This window comes from Onychostoma macrolepis, chromosome 10 (genome assembly GCF_012432095.1).
Source record: "Onychostoma macrolepis isolate SWU-2019 chromosome 10, ASM1243209v1, whole genome shotgun sequence".
Lineage (NCBI taxonomy): Eukaryota > Metazoa > Chordata > Actinopteri > Cypriniformes > Cyprinidae > Onychostoma > Onychostoma macrolepis.
In genome coordinates, this window is record NC_081164.1 from 23,852,781 (window position 1) to 23,875,734 (window position 22,954).

General features: G+C 38.7%; 1 protein-coding gene across 4 annotated transcripts in view; it reads right to left on the bottom strand.

Moving 5' to 3' along the window:
- The window catches only part of zmiz2 (zinc finger, MIZ-type containing 2), a 63,089-nt gene that overhangs the window by 8,221 nt on the left and 31,914 nt on the right, over positions 1–22,954 (bottom strand). For 2 of the 4 annotated variants that reach the window (XM_058790371.1, XM_058790369.1), the window contains exons 2-16: positions 15,598–15,703; positions 11,457–11,571; positions 7,684–7,877; positions 7,081–7,264; positions 6,296–6,517; positions 5,049–5,243; positions 4,237–4,338; positions 3,835–4,003; positions 2,626–2,767; positions 2,311–2,521; positions 2,084–2,189; positions 1,616–1,773; positions 1,462–1,529; positions 694–762; positions 38–282 (exon numbers count right to left, since the gene is read on the bottom strand). In XM_058790371.1, coding sequence (XP_058646354.1) covers positions 38–282; positions 694–762; positions 1,462–1,529; positions 1,616–1,773; positions 2,084–2,189; positions 2,311–2,521; positions 2,626–2,767; positions 3,835–4,003; positions 4,237–4,338; positions 5,049–5,243; positions 6,296–6,517; positions 7,081–7,264; positions 7,684–7,877; positions 11,457–11,571; positions 15,598–15,647 — 2,230 coding nt within the window. In that variant the 5' untranslated portion in view covers positions 15,648–15,703. Of the gene's footprint in view, positions 1–37; positions 283–693; positions 763–1,461; positions 1,530–1,615; positions 1,774–2,083; positions 2,190–2,310; positions 2,522–2,625; positions 2,768–3,834; positions 4,004–4,236; positions 4,339–5,048; positions 5,244–6,295; positions 6,518–7,080; positions 7,265–7,683; positions 7,878–11,456; positions 11,572–15,597; positions 15,704–15,805; positions 16,335–22,954 lie in introns of those variants that run through there. The other 2 variants (XM_058790370.1, XM_058790372.1) reach the window with 2 other exon arrangements.

Here is a 22,954-nt window from a genome sequence, read left to right on the forward strand (position 1 = left end):
TCACTAAGAGCCCTTTACAGTTGGATAAAACGCCTACCTTGGCTGGGATAATCAGGCGTGCTGCTGCTGCCACCTTGTGGCATAGACTGGTAAGGCGAGGAGGCCGGGCCTAAAGCTGCAATCATCTCCATGACGCTGGGCAAGATCATATGACTAGGGCTCAAGGTGCGACAGCGTTTCAGGGCAGGGCCATCTGGGTCCTCTTTAATGTGTAGGTCTGGTTTCACCGGGACTGGCTTCCAGCTGCACACCGGATCAATGGTGATCTCCTCATAGTCCGAACTAAACAAGGAGAAAGTAGTTTAAGAACTAGCTGCAGCTTATAGTGAACCTTAAACCTTATGTTCAGAAACTGAACAATTTTTAAGGACCCAAACCTGACAATTCTGGTGCCATGAACCTAACAAAATTTAGTAAATCTGGCAATCGGTTCTGTCTTTGAAATGCTTATTGAAACAGCCTGGGAACTTATAAACAACAATTTATGCACTCTGACTCTGGGAAATTGGGTAAATGCCAGCCAGTCATACTGAGCATGCCTATTTCACTCAGCTCTTGCCATTTTTGTGTGCGGTATGCGTCACACGGTCAGGGAACAGTCCATGGACATGCAATTTACAGCTAAAAAAAAGTATAATTTAGGATCTCTGCAATCACAGTTTAGATGCTCCAAAGGTTATATTAAAAACTTACTTCTGGATGTAGATCAGAATGCCCAACATGTACTGGTCCACTTCTAGCCCCTCCAGAAGGGCTGTTTTACTGCAAAGAACAGATAAGTTTGAAAAACTGTACAAATACATCAGATATATACCATACAATACACATTTTCAGGAATGCACTTCAGGATGCACAAAGCACAATATGATATTATTTAGGCAAATAAGATAAGCCAATAATTATTTAAATTTTTTGGCCAAATGACATTAAATAAAACAAATCTAATATAAATATGTATTATTCTAACATTAACATAAATACTAATTCCTTATTGTTTTACTAATATTAATACAAGCAATAATATTTTAATTATTAATATTAATATAGTATTTTTATCTAATAAAATATAATATTAAAACATTTTATTATTATTAACAATAATATATATTAATATTAAATGTTAAATTAAACTATTTTGCCTATATAAATGATAAAAAAACATTAAAAACTAAAATCATTCATGTAAATATTAGAATTTTTAAAAGTGTATTTAGGCATCATGACATTATAATATATAGTACGATAAATGCATATTCATTCTGAGATTTGTTATAGACAACATTTAGCACTGTTATTAAAGTTTTTAATAGCGTTTTTAGCAAGTTTAAGAGAATTTTGCCGAAATAATATCGGTAGATTACCATTACGATATGGATATATTGTGCATCCCTAATCATAGTCTTAGTTTTAAAACAACAACAATGCCATGGAGATGAACAGCCAAATGAGAAAGGTTCTTACTTGCACACAGGACAACGCCAAGTTCCTCTCTCACAGTTGAGCTGCAGGTACGATTCCAGGTCGAAGCACTGTGCACCAAGAAAGGTGTTATTTGCCACAGAAATTTACTTTACAAAGTCATGCGATTCAAACGTGAGTTAGCGGGCCTCCTCACCTGTATATGTCTGCAGTCGTGGCCCCTGGCAGGAAGCTGGATGCGTCGGAAGGTGATCGGACACTTGAGCGATACCTTGATGGCTGTCTGTTCCACACCATCCTCGCCATTAAGGCCGGGAGTTCCTGGGATGGTACCGCTACTGAAGTTCCTCTTAACTATGAAAGAACAGAGCAGGATGAGTCATCACTGATATGCTGATTTGCTGCTCAAGAAGCATTTCTCATTATCATCAATGTTGAAAAAGTGGTGCTGCTTCATATTTTTGCAGAAACCGCAATACTTTTTTTTCAGGATTCTTTGATGATCACAAAGTTCAAAAAGGACAGCATTTTTTTAGAAATAGAATTCTTTTGCAACGTTATAAATATCTTTACTGTCACTTTTGATCAATTTAATGCACCCTTGGTAAATAAAAGTATTCATTTCTTTAAAAAAAAAAAAGTGTGTGTAAAAGTGTTCACTTACTCTTAGTGACACAGTGCTCCGCTGGAAGGAGCCTCTTCTTCATCAGACCCTGAAGCACGGAGCGCACAGACGGCCTGTGAACCAGCTGCAGCACGAACAGATGAGACTACGAGAAAAAAGAAACAGGAAATGAATGCTGACCCACATAAAACTCTTATTAGTAGGGCTGTTTGTAATTAAGCAGGCATTTTCTGAAGGAAATGTGCGATGCGAGTCTCTGTACTTACACAGCAGCAGGCCGTGACCGTTATTTGGATGGTGTTGCGTCCCGGCTGGCACACTTGCTTCAGGTAAAGGGGTTTGTGGGAGGTCTTGTTGTCCCCGCGCTCGATGGTGAGAGGGGTGGCATTGACGCTCACCTGCACCGATGCCGGCCAGTTGGTGTTCATCTGCCGGTCTTCATGGTGATAGCACTTAAACTGCAGCTCCAGGTCAGGCCTGTTAAACACATGATAGTTCAGATTACATGTTACATATGACAACACTGACATTCACAAACACAAAGACTCCTTGAGAGGCTACAAGGTATGAAATGGTCTGACCTCATCATAAGGGTCTTATACACGGAGTCTCGCAGCTGGAAGACGTGGTTGCTAACAGCCAGGTTGTGCTCCAATCTAAAGGGCTCCAACACCACCCCGTCCCGTACAGGGAAGGTCAGGCGCAGGTCATCACTGGGGTTTCCTACAGACAGAAGAGTTTCAGTTACTGAGGTGCCACACAGCTTTCATTCATATCTCATATGGCAAGAAACAAAGGCATCTTATAAATATCGAAGAAGCACCAAGTTTTTTTTCTTCAACAGGCATACTGGACTTTTTGTTGACACCTATCTGTGTGTTTCAGTTTCTTGTTTCAGTTTAGCTTGTTTTAAAGCAAACAATATCAAACTTAAACTATCCAACCCTTTACCCGATGCAGTGTTATTATCTATAACTAAAACTAATAAAATCGAGCTGAAAGCTGAAATAAAATATAAATATTAGATGAAAAACTGTTTGACGCCAAGTCAACATTTCTAATTTTTGTTTAAGTACTAAAATGACTAAAAAGAAAACTGAAATAAAAAGAAATTAAAGTTGAATAGAAAAATAACTAATAAAAATGACAAAAGTACTTATCAAGATCATTACAACTAAAATAAAATGAAAAAAAAAATGTTAAAAGCTAATTAAAATATTGATTAAATACTATAGTAGCATGTAAATAATACTAATATAACACTACCTTTATGTGAAATAAAACAGCTTTATATGAAGTTTTCATTTTTAATGATTGAGCATTATTTTAACTAATTTCTGATTTTTTAAAAAACTATTTTGGTATTGTGACTATTTTTGAGTAAAAGAGCATTTGATGAAAAGAAAAGACAACTTTGAATCCATCAGGAATCTACTTGATTGGTGGTCTTTATATGACGTGGTTAAAATTGTTGAGCAAATTACTATATTTTGATAAAATATTCTGAATACTAATGTTTTGTTATCTCTGGAACAACATATGCACACAAACCGTTCACAATAAAGCCAGTAAAAATGGTTAATTCCGATTTCATGCCAACTTAAAATATATGCCGGAAGTTTTGTTAATTCTTCAGGTGTTGAAGAGGGGGAAAAAAACATGTTTTCCATGTGATAAGCATTTAATGTGACAGCAAAACATTATTTTTTTCCATTTACATCACAAAGAATTATAAACACATTCCAGAGATAAGAGGGGGGTGATGGCTTGGCTGCACTTCTGAGTGTTACCTGTAGGGGGCTGCAAAGAGTTAATGTTGGGCTTGACGTCATGGAGGAAGGGTGACTTGACGTCTTGGCCAGGGGACAAATATGGGGTCATCGAACTCCCGGGTGTCATGGGAGGAGTGGGGTTTCCTGGGAGAGGAGAGCTGGGGTATCCTGGCATCGCACGTCCGGGCTGTGAAAGATAAGAATGTGCGCAGGCATTACAATCTGTGGCTAGATTATCTTTACAGTCAGATTTTCATAACCGATACTGTGCATAAACACATTCAGCTGAGTGGAGTTTGGACCCCGGCTGCTAAAGTCCAATCGAGGTGCTCACACGAAATGGTGAAATATTAACAGGCAGCTCCTACCGACTCACGTTTCACCAAACACACATGCATGTGAGAGAGAGAGAACACCAACCCCGTTGACAGCGGCTTGGTTGAAGGTGCTGTACCCGGCTCCCGAAACTCCTGAGGACAGACTGCTGTGGCTGTTGCCCTGTCCATTAAACTGGTCCGCCTGCTAAACAAACACGAAGATTTCAACATCAGGCTTAAAACAGAGCAAGTCAACCCTGGTTAAGCATAATTATAGGGAGCTTGGTGCAGTGCATTCTGGGATTGCTTCTTCCACAGAGATACATTTGCCAAAAGAAGGTATCTAACATCTTACATTTACGCTATATGGGCAGCTCACTAGGTTTCGGAATGGAGCCTAAGCGTGCACTTGTTTAGTGCACACTACAGCGATATGACGATAGTGATAATCTACCACTGTAATTCCAAACCCAGCATGGAATTTAAACCACCCAGGTTGGTTCGCCTTTCACTGATACTTCCAAAAAATCTTTTCACGACTAGTTGCCTCTTTAAAGTTCACTGCCGTATTTGTCAGTATCAAATGCCGGTGCGTTTTTCTAAAAACGGCAGCCTGTTTGTCACTAATACGGACAAAAGGAACCTGTTCTTTGGGAAACACGATACTGCTTGCAGTGTGTCACAATTTGCAAGTGAAAGCTTTCTGACAGCTTTCAAACTGAAAAATATGGCTTTAAATAAAATATGATTATAAGTTTTAGAAAGTACCTAAATTTGGTTACTTGGGTGGCTCAAGTCTTAACAAGCAGCTTGATTTGAGGTGTCACACATCTGCAGCATGCCTAAGTTTAATACTCAGGGTTTTTTCCATATCCTAACTGTAAGTGTGAGCAATAATAGCGATGATCTTTGTACCTTGTAGTACTGGTTGGGGTTTCCTGGTCCTGCAGGATACTGGCCCATATTGGGTTGCTGGAGGGGCATTCGGTGGGTTGGGTAAGACGGGGAAGGAGCGGACCGCTGTGGTCCAGGGCCGTGGTACTGCATGGGCTGGCCTGGGTACGGGCCCCCACCTCCCATACCGGGACCGTACTGCTGACCCGGAAATCCCTGCAAGAAAAGAGTCGTCGTCATTCTAGAACAGAACCAAATTGTCAGTACTATTCTCATTTTTTGGTCTAAATTGGATTTATGTTAAAGACAGTTGTTTTGAGGAGTCAACATCTAGTTTATAACCATAAAAAGAAATCCATTTAAAAATGATTAGCTTTGTTCAAATATCTAACTGTACTCAACTAGTTATGTGATCTCAACATGTCAGAAACCATAATGAGGAACCACACTAACGCAGTGTTATTCTTAACTAAAACAAAAACTATTAGAAGTAATTTTTGTTAAATAAAATGAAGATATAAGATGAAAAGCGTAAAAATAAAAAATAAAAAAAATAAAAAACACCTTCAAAATTTTTAAATGCTGCTTTGGCAACTAACTGAAATAAAATGAGTTTAAGTACTAAAATTTAAAATAATAATAATAGTAATAAAATAAAATTGACAAAGCACAACAAATTTACTGAAATCTAAACTAAAATTAAAATGCAAACCAAAAATTTAAAAATAAAAGTCAATCCAAAATACTGGTAAATACTATAACAGTATTTTGTTCAAAAGTTTCTAGTGGGCTGCTAGCCTACACAGGCAGCATAGAATTCCTAAAACTTCATAAGTGACTGATTTATAACACACTAGAAATGAAGCAACTCACAAACCCTTGCCAAAACCCTTGAAAGTCCTGACATACAATTAGTTTTGGTAGAATACAGCTTATAATCCAATTAGTTATGAACATCTGTGTTCTGGTTCTTGTGATTTTGTTTTCTTAATAAGCACAGTTTATTTTATAATAGTACATTATACAATAAAAGTAATGAGGTATTTATTAACCAAAAGTTTATATTATGGAAAATTATAAACAACATCTTGGACGACTTTCCTGGAGCTCATAATGCATTAATGACACTATCTGTAAATGATACATGTGCATCTTAGATTCTCATAGCTTTCGTGTCAGGAACAAGTCTGATGTCATATAAAACTCACTAGGTTTTGGAACAGAGCTACTGTGACAGATCAAGTTGGTGAACTTGAGTCTCCACTCACGTCAGAGTTGTAGGGGCGTTTCAGGCCCTGCTGGTGGCGCGGAGGACCCTGCTGACCTCCAGGGTAGACGGGATGCTGCGGCAACCTCTGGCCCTGCTGTGGGTACATGGGTCCCATGGAAGGGGGTCTGGAGCCGACCATTCCAGAGGGGGCCATGCCGGGCGGGCCCCGGGGTCCGGAGTGCGACAGGAACTGGGTGTTGTAAGAGGAAGCACCACCCATCTGCAGAGCAAAACAACACAGAGATCCACACCCATCAGAACCAGTGCTGGGTAACAATGGCTGGAGACGTGCCTGCCGCCATGACTTATGGCCGTCAGGCCCTGGGCATGAAAGGGAAATGGCAACTAGGTCACCACCATAAACAATCAAAGTCCTGTGTGGCCGTGATGTCTGCCGTCTAAACCCGGGCAGACAGGCAGCATGTGAAATCTGCTGGAAAAATGAGGGGAAAATACTTTTTTTTGCAATAATTAAAGCCATGTTTTTGGAATCAAAGCTTGTTCATATGCATTCGTCCAGCAGGGGGCAAATTGAGCGCAATGAAACCAGAGGTTACTGTGTGTCACACAAGATAGTAATTGCTGAAGTGCAAAGCATTTTCCAAAAAAAATTAAGCAGATTAACGGCATGAAAAAACAGAGATATTAAACAAGGGGACACGATTCATCACTAAAACATTTAAGCATGGCGAGATCTATTCCAGTGACCTTCCTTTCAGTGCCATTCACCGCAACAAAGGTCAACCGCACATAATGTGAACACAAACAAGTCAAGTCCCTTACAGGCCCGTAGTTCAGCTCCTGGTTTTGCTTTTCCTGTATCGCAGCGACAGTTGCTGTGGCAGTGGCCGTGGCTGTGGCAGCGGCTGCGGCCACGGCAGCTGCGGCAGCCGCTTGGGTGAAGTCGGTGGGCGGGCGGACTCCGTGGGGCGGCATCCCGAGAGAACCCCCTCCATTATTCGGGTAACTAAAGAGGACAGACAGAAGATTACGACAGAAGGTTATGAATTGCATTGCATTTATGTCATAAAACAAATTTAACAACGCTGCTGAATAACGTGACCCGGCATATTAGTAGAACGTGGCGTAAGTGGAGCTGATTATTCACGTTGTCGTGGCAGCAAGGTGTCTGGCGAGCCAAGGGGGACGCTGACTGCTCCGAGTCAGTGATTCACAAGATTTATTGCGATGCAAATTGATCTTAAGGGACCCCAGCATGCGTGTGTGTTTCTGTGAGTCAGCGCAGGGGTGGGAAGTTACAGCACACACATCCCCCACTGTGGTGACGTCAACCAGTTGCCTGACGTCACGCAACTCCCACGAGGAGCAGAGTCTAAATACAGCCACACAGCCACTGGACAATATTTGCTTATTTGCTTTCCTCACCTGCCCCCATATCCAGGCCCGGCCGGGTATCCCCCGCTGGGGCGCCCGTACATGCCCTGCTGCATGAAGCCCTTGTTGGGCTCGGGGTAGCCCTGCTGGCTCATGAACTGAGGGGAGTTCATGCCCGGGCTGTTGCCAGGCATCATGTGACCACCAGCTGAGTTTCCGCCTGGACCCATGGGAGCACCAAAAACCTGCCAAGGAGATTTTTGATTAGTCATGAATGTAACTGAACATTTTTTGTTAGCAATTATTTGCTGACATGGGACAGGATCGGATTTTCTTACATATACATATTCACAAATATATACATATTTGTGTTACATACATACACATATAATATACATATATATTGTCTTTGATGTCTATATTATTACCTAGTGTTTACTTGAATTATTTCAGGAAAACATGAAGCAAATTGTTTAATTGAGAAATACTTAATTACATAAATATAGTAATGAATATATATAAATTACTTACAAATAAATGGAATGGAATTTATGTAAACAATGTAATTTATGAATTATAAAAATAAATAAATAAATATATATTAAAAAAGGGCTGCCAAAATTAATGTTAACGCAAATTCATTTTAACGTCACTAATTTTATTAATGTGCGATTAACGCAGCGTGCATTTTCTGTTTGACTCATTGCCAAGCCTGTAGTTGGAGAAATGGAGATGCACAGTGTTGCCAACTTAGCGACTTTGTCAACAATACATAACACATAATTGGACAAATTTAGTTTCTGAGACTCGCTGGTACTGCCGCACGAGGTCTTGCTGTCCCAGCGCTTTTAGTTAAACCAGATATTATGCATTCATTTAAGGTACATTTAGAACAGATAAAAATGTGCGATTAAGTTGCGATTAATCACGATTAAATATTTTAATCGATTTGACAGCCCTAATAGTGCTGTGTTCGATACATCGATACGACGATGTATCACAGGGATTTGACGATATGAGTATTGATACAGCTGTCTCTGTATTGATATTGTAGCACGTGTGCAGCAGTGGACCATGCTTAATTTGAATACAAGAACACCGTTTAAAATTGAGTAGAAAAGTGCGAGGTTTCTAAAAAATAATGAATAGAGCATAATATATAGGCTACAACTAGGTTTTATCTGGCCGCAGAGGAACACAACTGGGTTGCCTGATATAAAGAGATATAATCCCCGAAACAGAGCCTCCCACTTGCGCAATATGGAAATATCTGCTAAATGTGATACTTATCCTTGTCAACCTGGCAACCATGTGCACACGCTCTCTCCACTGTGTATAAACGCGCTTGCTTTCTGAAAACACCGATTAGCTTGCAGTTTAGCGATCTCCATTTCAATACTCTGTTATCAGAAAAGTGTAATTTATCAAGTGTTCATTTATGAGAGAGAGCGAGAGAGAGGGGGAGAGAGAGGCTGTGTATGTATGAATTACCACTGTTTTGCCACGTTTCTCTATTAACAGTGAAGCTGTGGCTAATTCCTTTAGAAACAATGATGTTACTAGCTCCTTGTTGAGAAAGATAATGTAGCTCTTGAGCGATTAAGCTATTTAGTTGATAAAATTGCGGGGCAGCGCTAAAAAGTTTGTTCCTGAGTGACTGAGCGTGTGTGCGTTAGGTACAGTGAAGACAGTGCATTAGTTTAGAACGCTTATAATTTTTTATTTTTTAAACGTAGAGAGTGTGCATCATTTGTGCAATGATAACCTACTAGCAATATTAAGATGAGTTTTTAAAATATATTAGAATGAGTACATTACAATATAAATTTATTAGAATGAGTACATTATTATTTATGGTCATAAAAACAAGATGCAAACAATAAGAATCCCTGGTGGGGAGTACCCAATGCAAACATGAAACATATGCCATTATCTATATTGTACTGTGGTACAGTTGTGGAGGCCCTTCGTAATGCAGAGGTCAACTGCCTGCTCTGCCTATAGTTAGAAATGACCCAATAGTATGCAGTGTTTAATATATATATATATATTTTAGTGCTGTCAATCAATTAAAAAATGTAATCGCGTTAATCACCATCATGGACTGTGATTAATCGCACATTTAAAATACTAGGATTTACCTGTAAATGTGTTGAAAAAGAAATGCATGACAAACTAGTTTAAGGAAACAGAACCTTTCACAGTTACGCCAGGTATGAGACATAATCCTTATTATTCTTTTGTTTTTATTTAGCCATTATCAGCCTTTATACTGGCAATAAAACGTTTACCAAGCCACATCGCTTCAATCCCAGTATACATTTACCCAACTACTATCAAAAGTATTTCTAAATAAATACAACAAAACATTTCTTGCGACCTTGCATGAAGTATTATGACAAAATGCATTATGAAGAAGAATTGGACCTGTTCTGCAGGTGCATTAGAGCTAACATTAGCATCATGCTACATAAGACAATTTATGAGATTAATAATACACTTTTACTCAGAACTCACTTCAAACCACCATCGAGTGTTTGTAATAACTTCCTTTTGCGATCACATGTGGAATTTGGTCGTTTACTGTTGTTAAAATATGCTGTTTATAGCCTTTTATATCGCTGCACAAATTAGCAATTCAGATGCACACATTCAACTCAAGAAAATCACATACAGACCATATCCTATCGTAATCATGTGTTTATTATCTTATATAATCTATAGTGGCTGTTGTCATGTTTATTTCTGCTGCTCTGGCTGAAACTCACGTTGTTTGTGATGTTACAACCGCCTCTCCATTCTCAAGTTGCCAGGGATACACATTAGTAAAAGGATCTATTTTAATTTGTCTATATACACTTTGGCTGCCGCGATACATTAAAAAATTAGCCCAAAAAAACACAACCCATGGCTCTGTAATTTTTCCCGCAACTATTTTCAAAATAGCCCACTTGTGCCGTTACCCTGGCAACACTGGTCTACTGTCCTCTCTGGAGACGCGTTCAGTCTTTGCTCTTGCCGTGTAAATAGCGAATCCGCCATGGCGCGAGCACAACACACTCTTAAAGGGAATGGGAGATGAGACTCTGATTCGTTTACTGCACGTTATGCCCAAAACAGACCGTCCGCGCTGCGATGACGGGAAGAAGTTGGGGTTAAACCTTATCAAACGATTAATCTGCGTTAAAAAAATATTAACGTGTTAAAAAATTTATTAATCGCATGCGTTAACGCCGACACCCCTAATATATATATATATATATATATATATATATATATATATATATATATATATATATATATATATATATATATATATATAGTAGTCAACATTTGAAGTGGATCAATAGGTAATTTATTAATTCGTCAAAAAAAATTATAATAATATTAATACATACACATTTGAAATAAAAGCAGTGTGTTCAATAGCATACTAGTTATTGCTGGAGTTTGGAAACTAAGAAATTTCACTGGTATCAGTTTTGAGTCAGACGTGACCAAAAGAAACAATGTTTTGATTAATTAAAAAATGATTATTATAATAATGAATAATTTAATTATTATCAATAAATAATGTATTTATAAAATTTTTTACAGTGAAGTTTATAATATTTGTTAATTACTATATTTAAGTATTTCTCAATTAAAGAGGAACTGCTCTGAATGATTCTAAATGATCTGTTAACTGGATCTGCTGATTCATTGACAACAACAAGAATGTTTTGTTTGAGAACTAGACATGAGCAGGACAACCCTGGAACATGCAGTGCTTTCTTTGAGGTAAACAAGCTGGTGACATCATCGCGGCGGACTGGCCTTCTTACCTGGCTGGGTGAAGGATTGGTTACCCCCCACACTGTGGTTACCACAGAGAGGGAGCCGGCAGGCTGATTGGGGCCTTGTTGCCAGGGGACAGGATCATATGGGTAAGAGGCGTCACTGTGGGGCGAGAGAAACACACGGACACTGGGGTTATTAATGCATCTGAGTGCTTCCTGTATAAAATGCCCTTAATTCACTTCTCACTGATCCGCCTCGCATTATCCACATTATATTCCATCTACGTCTTTTGTGCTGGTATGATATCAGCATATGGTGTGAAGTGTGAGTGTGAGAGAGAGAGACGATCTTTCTGCGACTTCAGGCGTGCCACAGCCACATGCTCTGGAGGTACTCGGTACAATGTTTCCATGGCGACTCCACAGTCACTTAGAGACAGGAAAGAGTAACGATGCCAAGGGAGAGGGGGGTGAGAGAGTAAGTGTGTGCGTGTATCTACTGTTTTCTGTGTAACTGGATCAAACCAGATCGCTCTCAATAATCGCTCGCCATCTTTCCATAATTAGCCAAACTACATCACATGCTGATTAGAACAAGGAAACATGGACCTTAGTTAGAGTCGACGCCATATTTAATTTGACTTGAATGACAACAAGGCTGTGAGGGATGAATGTTGTGAATCAGTTGTACTGTTATGTACATCGTTCCTCTGGAAAGCATGTAAGTATTAGACCTGAATTAAAGCTGTGAAATCTATTGAATGGACTACTACGGTACATCTACCCTTCACAGTCTTACATTCATGTCACTATACATGGGGTTTACCCTCATAAATGGGCTAAAGGTGCACATGTATGGCTCCAGATCAGGTATCAAGTAACCATCAAAACTTGCACCTAAATCTGCATTTTAGGGTCTGGAAAAAAGGTCTTGATGGATAGGAATGTGCCCATTAAACTAACTTGGGACAAAAAGGATGGGAACAGAGCCCAAAAAAAACAAAACAATATTAGATAACACAGAGTTGGCTGGTAACTTGTTTTATGACCTGTAACAATGCATGGTCAAACCATAACATGCAAACGACACTCAACACTGCAAGTGACATGAGTGAATCATATTTTAGGAAAAATAGAAACGGTGGCAAAAAACATCAGTGACTGTCATGCATCTTCAAAACAACTTGAATAATTTATCATCAGAAGTTCAGCCAAGAAGCCAAATGCATCTTTTATTGTCGTCGTAAATCCAAAACCAAAGGAAAACAGACAATACCATTCAAAAGTTTCAGGCTCAGTTTATTTGGGGGGAAATAAAATGGATACTTTTAATCCAACAAGGAAGCATTAAATTGATCACAAGTGACAGTTAAGACATTCATAATTTTACAAATGATTTCTATTTTTATAAAATGATGTTCTTTTGAACCTTCTATTCATCAAAGAATCCTTAAATTAGTCACAGCTTCTACAAAAACTGATAATTATGCTGAAAATTCAGCTTTGCATCACACGAATAAATCACCATTTTAAATATATTAAAAATATATAGCTAATATAGAAAAGTTATTTTAAATAGTACAACATTTCACAATATTGAACAAATAAATTCAGCCTTGATGGGCAAAAGAGACTAAAATTCGTCTAATTAACAAAAGGGTGAGTTCACAAAATGAGCTCTAAATGGTCTTGTTTTTGTCACAGTTTCAAGAGCGATTTAATTGCAATACTGTGATGCACTGCAATATATTGAATAAAGTGACAACTTATTTTTAAAAACACTTAAAATACAGTTTAATGGCCAGTAAATCATGTCGGGTCACCACTCATTGGCAGGGGTGCCAAAAACCTTGGACACTGAATGGGAGCATTCCAGGTAAAACTTATCCAAGCGGCAACAGCTCGACTGTATCAAGAAAATTAAACCTGCGAGGGTTTATCGAGTGATAACTGGCTCTGAACAGCTTCTCACCCGAACTGACCCGAGACACCTCAACCCCACTGCCACATGAAAGACTCCTCTCTTTAAAGCCCTCGAAGAAAGCCGAGATCCCCTTCTTGACACATTTCCACCTCGACCTGCGGCAAAGTATCCGCTGGCCTGCAGCCCACAGGATATTGAGGTTCCAACAAAGGCTCAAAGCAAGAGTCTCGTTGAGGCTGGTCATTGCACTGCCGGGGCAAATAAACAAACTGAACTATCGGCGGCTTAGAGGCATTCCACAGGAGGCAGAGGTTTCTCTTAAAGTTCTTCTGCAGGAAAACCACTAGATACCCCGGCTCTCTGAAACAGGAAACTGCGGTTTCAAAGCCAAATCTTGCAGCAGCCAATCAGCAGCTGAGAGACAAAGCAGCCAATCAAAATGTAAAAAACCCAACACTCGTGCAGATTGAGAGCTCAGTAAATGAGAGGAGAAGGTGTGGGCGAGAGGATTCAGTTTGGGGCCCAATGCATGTGCCGCTGCAGGCGATTTATCTTCAGTGTACTGCGGTGAGAGCGAAACACTAACTTCCACTTTTTTTTTTACATGTTCAGACTGTTTGCTTCATTATCTCTTCTAAAGCAACATAATTCCCTTTATGTGCTCAAATATCAGTAAAACTCATGAAAATGTGCCAAGTACACCTACCTACAGTATCCTGCAGTACATCATTTACTAAATATTTAAAAGACCAAATTACTATGAAAGCTCTACCTGAAAGTACCAAGAGCACATGAAGCAATTGGGTTGTATATTTCTCTTCGCTGGTGTGGAGAATTAACCACTCTTAAAGAGCTAATTTGCTAAAAACAAAATTCTAATTCTGTCATCATGTCATTCCTTTAATCGGTGGAACACATAAAAATAGATGTTAGGCAGAATGTCCAAGCAGCATTTTTCCAAACAATGAAAGTGAATATTAAATATATTAAATGCATTTATTTATATACATATATATGTGATACATATATAATTTTAAAAATGTGACCCTGGACCACAAAACCAGTCACAAGAGTAAATTTTTTGAAATTGAGATTTATACACAGCTTTCCATTGACGTATGGTTTGTTAAGATAGGACAATATTCGGCTGAGACACAACTATTTGAGAATCTGGAATCTGAGGGTGCAAAAATATCCTTAGCAATGCATATTACTAATCAAAAATTAAGTTCTGATATTTATGGTAGGAAATTTACAAAATAAACATGTTTTGATATAATGATTTTTGGTATAAAAGAAAAATCTATAATTTGGACCCATACAATGTATTGTGGGCTATTGCTACAAATATACCCGTGCGGTTTTGTGGTCCAGGGTCACAAATGTATTTAAATAAGTCAAATAAATAACTATATTGTAATGTGTGTAATATAAATTATATATGAAATCAATTATAATGCACATATATTTTATAATAATTATATAATATATAATCATATATTAACATATGTAATATATAATTTTAATACATTTACATTAAACAAAATATATATAGAAAAGTATAACTAACTATATAAACTATTAGGGATAAACTATTTAACTTTTTATGTGCCGTTTATGCTGCCGTTAACTGTCATTTTAGGGATAACATCATCTTTGACATTTTGCTTAACTTCCCTTTGTGTTCCACAGAAGTCAGTCAGTCATGTGTTTGAAATGACATGAGGGTGAGTAAATGATATTCGTCAATTTGAGTATCCCTTTAAAAATAAAGGTTCCAAACAGAACTAAATAAAATTCCCAAAGAGCATCTGAATCTTGGATTCTTTAGAAAACCACCTATGTACTGGTACTTCACCTATAGTGTAACAGCAAGAACTTGTTTTTCTCTCCAAATAACCATAAAGCACTCTTTGGGACCCTTAAACAGCCTCAAAGAAGCAAAACACAACAAGCTAACTGACAAAAGGAAAAAAAACACAATTAAACTGCACGCCAAGGCTAATCTCATCCAGATAAGGCTGCAAAACAATAAAAACACATTGCTTCCCTGAAGCGATTCCCAAATAGTAGTTAAAATATGCAAAATCAACAATCAAAACATCAGTGCTAGGGTTCAGACTGTTAGGTGCAGCGCTCAGGGAAGCAGGTGTCAGTTTGAGGGGGGTTTGAGAGTTCAGAATGTCGTTAGAGAGGAAACTGTGGGCGCGAGTCACACTTTAACTCGCAGCTGCACTGAGCTGACGTGCAGGAGCTACTGACCTGTGTGGCGTTGGAGGCAGGGCAGGTTTCATGGAGTTGATGGGGTTCATCGGAGGAACCTAGGGGTCTATGGGACACCCCGAATCTCCTCAACCTAGCAGGCAGTCTGCAAAAGAAAGAAAGAAAGAAAGAAAGAAAGAAAGAAAGAGAGACACGTTAGACTGACAGAACTCAATCAAAACAAAGGCTCTGTTCCGCTGTGACTCACTGAGACAGACGTGTAACACCGCTGTAGTGGCTTTAACCAATTTCATTTGGAGGGCTCTCGGATGGCTGCGGTTCTGCCCAGAGGCACGAGGGGTTAATCAACAACTGACTGCGCCAGCACATCTTTCTCCGAGCTTTGATAGGGTGGGTTTTGCAATCGCTTCCTCGAGTTGGAGCCTTTCCACCAATCACAGTTTAAAAAGCAGCCAGCGCCGCACACAAAGGAGAGAGATTTGACAGCATGTGGCATCTCTCGGGCTGCTGCACCGCAGTCGAGAGAATCTCGAGACTGCAGCGCCCGAGACAAAAGCCGGTGCAAAGCTTGAGCTTTAAAACAGAGCGACGGGTCACAATGGTGGACGACCCGAACGCTACGTCTTACTGCAGGATCCTCGCGCTCTCTGTAGCGCCGGGAGAAGCCAGGGAAGGAGGGAGAGAGGGAGGGAGTGAGGGCTATTTATAGCACGATTTGATTTCAAAAAGAAAAGAGAGATGTGGAAACACGGTGGTTCTCATGGCCGCCACCGCTTTGAGATCCGAGCCCTCTGCGAAGATAACGCCTTCAACCCCGCTCAATTATTTAAGCCATCAGGGAGCTTGTTCCGACCAAAGAGGGTGCTTCTTTGTGCGTGTGCGTTTAGATTGTACAACGTTAATAATGACAACAAGACCCCCTCCGCCCCACCCCACTGCCTCTCCGTCTGTCTCCACTCTCAAGGGTGAAGCTTGATTAGCACACATGCTAATTTGCCGCCAACATCAGTGGCTGTCAGGCCCCCTACACCCCTAACACTCTCTCCACCCCCTGAACATCCCTCTCCGCTTCCATTTTCTTCTCCTTCCTTACAGATTTAGGTCAGACACCCCACAGCTTGAAAAGAAAGGTGGATGAATGCGGCTGCGTCGAGGGGGGCTGCAGGAAGAGTCACTCAGAGGAGTGACAGAGTTGATCAGAGAGAGGTTCACCTACAGGGATAATGAGAGGATCGAGCGGAGGATGAGAAAGGGAGGTGGGCGGCAGCGACAAAATGAGATCCTCCATTGTCGTGTTTTGATCACCACTTGACTGAAGCAGGCTTAGCAATATTTACAAGCTTGCGTGGCCGTTTTCACTAGCAATTACACCAGCTCTGTCCGTGTAAAGAGCCGTTTATTAAACTCGTGTCCGATTTCAGCCTCTTTGCGATGCTATCCTGAAGTATTTGTCTATTTATGGTTTGTGCATGTTCTTACAACTAGGTATGCATAATATATAGGTGAAGACCAAAAAAGACCCCCTCCACCACCTACCAACATAATTCACCTTAAAATATCCAGATTATATGGAATAATAGGTTGTATATTTCTCAAGGTTGGTTTGATAAGGCTGACTAAAATATTAGCTACAAATTTCATTTGTAGTTCATTTCATTTATTATATATAGGCCTATATAATAATGTATAATGGATTCATCATTTAGAATAATTATTTTATAATTATACAATAAAATTTTAAAAAGCATAGACTAATAAAATTATATATATATATATATATATATATATATATATATATATATATATATATATATATATATATATATATATATATATATATATACACACACACACACACACACACATATATACATACATACATACATATACACATACATACACAGGTGCTGGTCATATAATTAGAATATCATCAAAAAGTTGATTTATTTCACTAATTCCATTCAAAAAGTGAAACTTGTATATTATATTCATTCATTACACACAGACTGATATAATTTAAAATGTTTATTTCTTTTAATTTTGATGATTATAACTGACAACTAAGGAAAATCCCAAATTCAGTATCTCAGAAAATTTGAAAATTTACATTTGAGTTTGAATAAATGACCATCCCTACAGTATAAATTCCGGGTATCTCTTGTTCTTTGAAACCACATTAATGGAGAAGACTGCTGACTTGGCAATGATCCAGAAGATGAACATTGACGCCCTCCACAAAGAGGGTAAGTCACAGAGGGTCCTTACTGAAAGGTGTGGCTGTTTACAGAGTGCTGTATCAAAGCATATTAAATGCAAAGTTGACTGGAAGGAAGAATTTGGGTAGGAAAAGGTGCACAAGCAACAGGGATGACCGCAAGCTTGAGAATACTGTCAAGCAAAGCTGATTCAAACACTTGTGAGAGCTTCACAAGCAGTGGACTGAAGCTGGAGTCAGTGCATCAAGAGTCACCATGCTCAGACATCTTCAGGAAAAGGGCTACTAAGCCACTTCTGAACCAGAGACAACGTCAGAAGCATCTTAACTGGGCTGTGGAGAAAAAGAACTGGACTGTTGCTCAGTGGTCCAAAGTCCTCTTTTCAGATGAAAGTAAATTTTGCATTTCATTTGGAAATCAAGGTCCCAGAGTCTGGAGGAAGAGTGGAGAGGCACAGAATCCATGTTGCTTGAAGTCCAGTGTGAAGTTTCCACAGTCTGTGATGATTTGGGCTGCCATGTCATCTGCTGGTGTTGGTCCACTGTGTTTTCTGAAGTCCACAGTCAACGCAGCCATCTACCAGGAAATTTTAGAGCACTTCATGCTTCCTGCTGCTGACCAACTTTATGGAGATGCAGATTTCATTTTCCAGCAGGACTTGGCACCTGCACACAGTGCCAAAGCAACCAGTATCTGGTTTAAGGACCATGGTATCCCTGTTCTTAATTGGCCAGCAAACTCGCCTGACCTTAACCCCATAGAAAATCGATGGGGCATTGTGAAGAGGAAGATGCGATATGCCAGACCCAACAATGCAGAAGAGCTGAAGGCCACTATCAGAGCAACCTGGGCTCTCATAACACCTGAGCAGTGCCACAGACTGATTGACTCCATGCCACGCCGCATTGCTGCAGTAATTCAGGCAAAAGGAGCCCCAACTAAGTATTGAGTGCTGTAGATGCTCATACTTTTCATGTTCATACTTTTCAATTGGCCAAGATTTCTAAAAATCCTTTCTTTGTATTGGTCTTAAGTAATATTCTAATTTTCTGAGATCCTGAATTTGGGATTTTCCTTAGTTGTCAGTCATAATCATCAAAACGAAAAGAAATAAACATTTGAAATATATCAGTCTGTGTGTAATGAATGAATATAATATAGAAGTTTCACTTTTTGAATGGAATTAGTGAAATAAATCAACTTTTTAAAGATATTCTAATTATATGACCAGCACCTGTATATGTATATGTATATCTGTATATATCTATATATATATATAAAATAAATGAAAAATCATTATTATAAAATAAGTAATAATAATAATAAAGTAATCAGTAAATTATAAATATTTTACTATAGGAAAAATGGCCACAGCACTACCTGCAAAGGCACGAGCTTCATTTTACAGTGAGAATTTATTTATTTAATATTTCATTTTTTTAATAAAATGTATAAGTTATAAAATATAATCATTTAGAAATACATTTAATAAATTATAAAAAACAATACATTAATACAAATATAATATAATACATAAAATAATATTGAAATTCTTTTTATATATTTTTATTAAATTAAAAAAATAAAAATAATATATATATATAATCTGTTAAAATAAAATATTTTCATAAAAAAGGAAATCGCATGAGCTGCAATGGGTGCAAAAACTACCAAATTTGTCCAAAGCATAGGAACGAAAATATTGACCAGGATCACCATGCGGAATTACATTTCAAATCTCAATAACTGGCTGAAAAATGTCTAAATGTCTTAATTAATAAAAAATAAATACATCAAGATTAATCCATTACTTAAAAAAATTACATATTTATATATCATATCAATTGTCTGATAAAAGAAAAACTAAGTGGTGTTTGCCCTTGCAAAATTCACTTCCACAATTCTAGAACAGCAGACGCTAGGGCACTCTGGGTTGATTTCTTACTGGTCCAGGGCAAAATAGCCCAACCTCATATCTTTAGATTTGATGAAAGGCCACTAATAATTATTAGCTCTCTGCATCAAGCTAAAATGCCTGTTTACTACTTCTGATTTCTGGAGCTTGTATCTATGAAACACATTACCTTATAGCTCTCCAGATTAATTAACCGCTGAGTGACGAGCATTAATGGCGTTTAATTAGCCCAGTGCAGCTCAGCCCACCCCTCTCATCATTAATCTCTCATATTGGAACAATCCTTCAGTGAAGGAGCATCTATTCAAACAGTGGACAACCGTAATCCATCCGCTCTGGAAACACGATATGGTGCCTGTGAAGAACACACACACACACACTTAAAGACCCCATGATGTGGCTTGAACACCGTTTGCTTTCCTGTGTTTACATTTCCTATTACAACAAAGTTTTAATGTCACAGCCATGCAACTTGCTGTTACAATATAACATTTTCATTCTAGAGAATATCTGATTGGATGAAAAAAATAATAATAATTGTACACGCCCCCGAGTGCAAGATGAGTCATCAAAATTTTTAGTCCATTTCCCCAGTAGAGAAACAGGAATCAAGTTTTTGGAATCAAGCCAGAAAAATTCAATTTCAAACATGAGGTATTTTAAAACATACCCGCACACCAAAGTAAACATCCCAACACCACACACGTGGCAAGCGCAACCACGAGCCAAGGTTTGCTCAAACCGTCACACACACTCTCTTGAAGCACTAGGTCTTATTTTGTGCAGTGAAATAACGCGGTTCAGCATCTTTGCTTATTGCTTTCCCTTCACTGTGTGACGTATAACAGCACAAACAGTTCTTGCCCTGGAATGAACAGAACACACTGTTCTTTAGTGCTGGGCTCCATCTAACCCCCTCCTCTCTTTTCCTCTAGTTCCACCCCTGGCCTGCAGTGACCCGTTCCTGCTGGGCTTCCCTCCCTTTCTCCAATTCCTCCAACACGTGGGCCATCCTTTCTTTCTTGTACTATTTCCCTCGCTTTTAACTTTCTCTACCTCTCGTAGCACGTCAAACACACCAAGTCTCTTCCTGCACCCATCAGACAGGACCGTTCGGTCTGGGACAGCAGGGCAAGACGGCACCACAGGGGTGTGACCATTAAGGGCACGAAACGCCTCGGCTTTTTTTGCCAAGCAGCACACAAAAGCTTGCAGGCCTTTGATTTCTGATAGGCCGGAGAAATGTCTGTGCGTCAGCGCTCTTGAAATGAAGTGCAGATTCAGCTCTCTACAGGGAATGCGTTTTCAGAGGACTGAACCTGAAACACAGCACAGGTTAAGAGAGTATTCTAGGAACCATCGGGACTGGGATAAAAAGGACTATCGTTCTGCACCTGAATTCTCATTTTTCATCACTTTTTTTGAAGCTAGAATATGTGTTTTCTGCCTCACTAGCAGCACCAAATGGAATGAACAACTCAGAGGTGTGAGTTTGCAATAGGACTACCTGTTTATCAAAACAATGGAAGGCAAGTAGAGCTTTTGGGGAAATTAATTTCACAATCCTTTTTGGTGCTGCTAGTGTCACAGAAGGGAAAAACTTACTAAACTAAAACAAAAACTAAATTTTAGTTTTAGATAAATGTTAACAACAACAATAATAATAATAATTATTATTATTATTATTATTATTATTATTGTATTTTAGTTTTGGATAAATGGTAATAATAAAAATAATATTACTAATAAAATAAAATAATTATTAATAATAAGAAATTAAAATAATCAAAAATAATAAAATATTAATAATAATTAATTATACATTAAAATATTTAAAATGAATTGAATAACTATTAATTAAAATATTAATTTGTTATTAAATCATTGGTATTAATTTTATATTTTGTTATTTATTTTAAAGAAACAAATAAATTAAAAATAAACAGTAAATTAAATAGTAAATGCATTAACTTTGGCAGCCCTAATATATATCTATATATATATATATTATATTAAATCTAAACTAACTCACTGCAGTTTCTAGATGTCCCCCAATCCAAAAGTTAGCCAATATCTATGAGAAATACAGAATTAAACAAAAAAAAGAAAATTGAAAAACAATGAAAAAAATGTTAAACTTGAATTCCAAAAGCAAAGCTAAAGAAACAACTTCATCAAAACAGCATGTTTCCACTTTTTTTTTTTTCATCTAACATGACATTGCTTGAGAGCCAGCAACTTCAAATGAAGGACAATCCCAGTGCATCAGTAAGAACAGTGGTAGCTAAAGACTAGCTGGGAAACCGCCTGTCCAAAAATCCACAATTCATCTGCCTGCCAAATGGGGGAGCGCCTTGGGTCACATGGTTAGGCCTCCCCTCCCCCACGTAGCTGAAGCCAGAGCCGGGAATCTGCTGCCAAACAGAGAGAGAGAGAGAGAGAGAGAGAGAGAGAGAGAGAGAGAGAGAGAGAGAGAGAGAAAGAGGCTGGGGAAGGGGACGGAGGATTAGGAACCACAGGAAGGCTGGGCCTGATAACGCATTCCTCCACACATGTGCACACAAACACACACACACACACACATATATACACATATACACACATACACACATACAAACACATACACACACAGAGGCTCTCTGGCTAAAAGTGTCTCAACACCAGCAACGGAGCTGCAGTGAAGAATGCGGGCTTGAAACTGTAAGCAAGAACAGAGTATAATAAAGATCATTGTGGATATAAAAAGACACGCATCTCAGGGAGAGCAAGTAAATCGAGGGAAAAACGGTACGCCGCAATACATACACGCCTACAGACAGTGAGCTGTGAAGAACACAGATCATATCTCTTACCTGAGAGATCAGGAAACAAATTGCCCTACGATTTACTCAAAACTGAAAGCATATAAGGTGTCTGACAGTGTGGCGCAATAAATGCACCAACGCATGAATATTTGAGAGTGCCAATTCTGTATTACGTGCGAAAAGCACGTAAAAACACGCCACTGATTGAGCCGTTAAGTGTTGTGACTTGTTGGAGTGCTGGGTCAGTTTTAAGTAGGTAAATTGACGATGCATTCAATGCGTCGCCCTCAGACATCCACCACCCATCCACAAAAATGTAAAGTGCATAACAGTGATGAAAATGGAAATTTGATTCTTTGCAGAGAGACAAAAAGCAAATGTTCCCAGTTAAACTCATACCTGCCTCATTCTCTAATAATCTCGCTTCGCCTTTAGGCCTCGACAGATTGTGTGACGCAAGT